General features: G+C 49.4%; 1 protein-coding gene across 1 annotated transcript; it reads left to right on the top strand.

Moving 5' to 3' along the window:
- Positions 1-1,193: 1,193 nt before the first annotated feature.
- On the top strand, positions 1,194-2,112 carry TMEM174 (transmembrane protein 174). Its single transcript, XM_068990805.1, has 2 exons — positions 1,194-1,816; positions 2,007-2,112. The coding sequence occupies exons 1-2, from the start codon at positions 1,194-1,196 to the stop codon at positions 2,110-2,112; spliced, it is 729 nt and encodes a 242-aa protein (XP_068846906.1).
- Positions 2,113-3,426: the final 1,314 nt, after the last annotated feature.

The raw sequence follows: 3,426 nt of genomic DNA, 5'->3' as shown, positions 1-3,426 counted from the left end.
GCTTAAGACTCCATTCTTCCAATGCAGGGGGTGTTGGGTTCCATCCCTGGTCGGGGACCTAAGATCCCACAAGCCCTGTGGCCAAAATAACCAAAACATGAAACAGAAGTTATATTGTAACAAATTCAATAAAGACTTTTAAAAGGGTCCACATCAAAAAAATCTTTTAAAATAATATCGATGGGACTGTTCTTAAGTCCTGCGGTTATGAATGACAGATCATGTCATGGAAGGGCAAGTATTCTTCCCAAAATGAGCTTGGTCATACCCGATTCTCTGCCAATGACGCAGTGCATGGAAAGGCTTCTCCTCTCACACAGCAGCAACTGCTCCCCAGATGCTGACAGCAAAGCCACTTGGAGCTGGTCAGGAAAGAGCAGGACCTCAGGACTCTGCGAGACTTGCTGTGAAAGTTTGTGTCGTCACAACTAGAGGTTCCTGAGGTGGGGAGGAAAACAGACCATCCTCAAACAGGTCTCTGCTTATTTCCAGTGAGCTGACCCAGCAGGCAAGTTGGGGTAGATTCCTGAGCACGTGGTGGACACATCTAGGGCCCCTGCACAACCCAGAGCCCTGGAGGTCCTCTGCCCTTTCTACAGTCTTGGTTTGGGCAGGGTGTGAGCAGAGCTTCCCTGATGGCTTAGCAGCAAAGACTCCACCTCCCAATGCCTGCCAATGCAGGAGACAAGGGTTTGATCCCTGGGTGGGGAAAATCCCCTGGAGAAGGAAAGGGTTGTCTACTGCAGTAATTTTGCAGAAATCCCATGGACAGAGGCGCCTGACAGGCTACAGTCCATGCGATCACAAAGAGTTAGACACAACTTAGCAATTAAACAACAGCAAAACAGAGTCTTGGAGCAGCCCCTGACACATCTAAAAAAAGTACCTCCTGGCACATAAAATGTGCTCAGTAAAAACTTTCTGAATGAGTGAATGAATGAATGTGGAAGAGAGAGTGCTTGTCATTGAATTGCAAATCAGAGGCCTCCAACTGTTGATTAAATTTATGAGAAAGCTTCAGGCTTCACTTCTCAGACCTTTATTCTTCTAAACAAAGTTCAGGCCTCTGAATGTTCTACTCTGTTAACCACAGAAGCCCAAAGTTCTTCCATAACTAACCTGAAGCAGGGGTTGCTGGGCTCTGCTCTCAGGGGCCCTCACAAGCCCTCTGCCCTGGGGCAGGCATGAGGAGAATGGAGCAGGGCTGCAGCCGCCTGGAGGACTTCCCTCTCAACGTGTTCTCGGTCACTCCGTACACTCCCAGCACCGCCGACATCCAGGTGTCAGACGACGACAAGGCAGGGGCCACCTTGCTCTTCTCGGGCATCTTCCTGGGACTGGTGGGGGTCACATTCACCATCATGGGCTGGATCAAATACCAAGGGGTCTCCCACTTCGAATGGACCCAGCTCCTCGGGCCCATCCTGCTGTCAGTGGGGGTGACGTTCATCCTGATTGCTGTGTGCAAGTTCAAAATGCTGTCCTGCCAGTGGTGCAAAGAAAGTGAGGAGAGGCTCCCGGATCCGGAGCAGATGGCGGGAGGACAATCCTTTGTGTTCACTGGTATCAACCAACCCATCACCTTCCATGGCGCCACTGTGGTACAGTATATCCCTCCTCCTTATGGCTCTCAAGAGCCTATGGGGATGAACACCACCTACCTGCAGCCATGTGGCCCATGTGGCCTCATACCGCCTGGAGGGGTGGCGGCCACCATGCCAAGCCCCCCTCAGTACTACACCATCTACCCTCCGGAGAATGCAGCCTTTGTTGACGACCAGGACTACCCTTCCTTTGTGGACGCTGCAGATGGCAGGTAGGGAATGTGGAGAGCGGATGGTCCCCTCCCAGCTGCGGCAGTCACAATCTATGGCTGTGTTCCGTTTGCAAGGGAGGTGGTGGGAGACTGCGGATCTCTATGTGGCCTGTTGCTGCGACGGTGGCATCGTTTTCGAGGGTCGTGCTGGGGGCTGTAAGGCATCTTGTCCCTTCTGCTTCCATTTCAGGTCCAGCCCTGATGCTGAGCAGTTAGAAGAGACACCGCTGGGAGACGAGGACTCTGCCTGCTTCTCCCCTCCTCCGTATGAGGAGATATGCTCCCCTTCTCACTAGACTGTGAGGCTGAGGGCACAACATGTTAGTTTTGTTGCTGACAGCTGAAGTGTTCTGTGCAGCAGAGCTGTCTAACCAGGAAGTCTTGACAGATACCATTTGGGGAGGGTGGGGCAGGGAGAAGTGAGAGGTTGAATCTCTCTGGTTGGTAAAAATTAGGCAGGGCTGGGGAAATGTCCTTCTGATAGAGCTAGAAATCCCCTGGATATGGTTCAGGATCAGGAACTTCACCTGTTTATCCAGCACCCATCCCTTTCCCACTGGGAGGCACTGGTGTCTTCATTTGAGTTCTAGCAGCCAAGGGAACCTGAGGAGGGCAGGGCAACCCACTCCAATCTACTTGCCTGGAGAATCCCATGGAGAGAGGAGCCTCGCAGGCTACAGTCCACGGGATTGCAAAGAGTCGGACACGACTGAGCAACTGAGCACAGCACAGCCAAGGGGAAAATCACTGCTGCTGTGACTTTGGGAGTTTCCACAGCAGTGAGAGTAGCGGTGGGAAGGAAGCAGGGAGCAGAAAACAGGCTCAAATGGAGATTTTCCAGTGCCTGTTCTCAGCCCATAAAGGGTATCTGCATGTTTGTAAGAACTTGGTGGCCGTCTGGTGTCCCTGGAGGACTCTGGCTATCTTAAAGTCTGCAAAGATAAATGAATTAGGTGGAATAAAAGAACGCCTCCTGTTAGAATAGTATTAGATAGCTGGAATAAACATACAAAATAAATGACAATGGGACAATGAAATCAATAAATCCTTAAGTTATCACCAGGTCCCAGCAGTTCTGCAGCAAAGGTTGAAGCCCAGCTACCCCAGGACAGGATCTGTGCTGGACCCAGCGGCCAACAGAACACGATCACTTCCCTTCACACAGATGGGATCTGTTAAATCAGAAGAGAGCCCCCGTGTCAACACCTGGAAAACCATGAGTCATAGAAGCAATCTTTATGGTTAAGATAAGCTCATCCTCTTTATGAAAAAAAATTCTTCGATACCTTTATCCTCCAAGCATCTGAACTGACAACTAGGATAGACTCACAGACTTTAGAAGAGACAGATAAAACCATCAGTGCTTAAAAGAAAAGTATTTTCCATAGGCTACAAAGGACAGGCCATGTAAGGAAAGGGAAGCTCAAACCAAAGGAAAACAGGACATAGCAATCCTTTAGAGTCTGGGTACTGTGTTTGTATATGGAGTGATTTTTACTAATCTTGATCAGAAATAACTAGTTTTCCAAGGATATGATTAAAATAAGCTTGATATTATTATTGTGATTTGTACTCTTACAAATTTCATCTTAGGGATGAAATCTCTGTGT

Source organism: Capricornis sumatraensis, chromosome 18 (genome assembly GCF_032405125.1).
Source record: "Capricornis sumatraensis isolate serow.1 chromosome 18, serow.2, whole genome shotgun sequence".
Taxonomy (NCBI): domain Eukaryota; kingdom Metazoa; phylum Chordata; class Mammalia; order Artiodactyla; family Bovidae; genus Capricornis; species Capricornis sumatraensis.
This window is presented reverse-complemented; position numbering and strand designations above follow the sequence as displayed.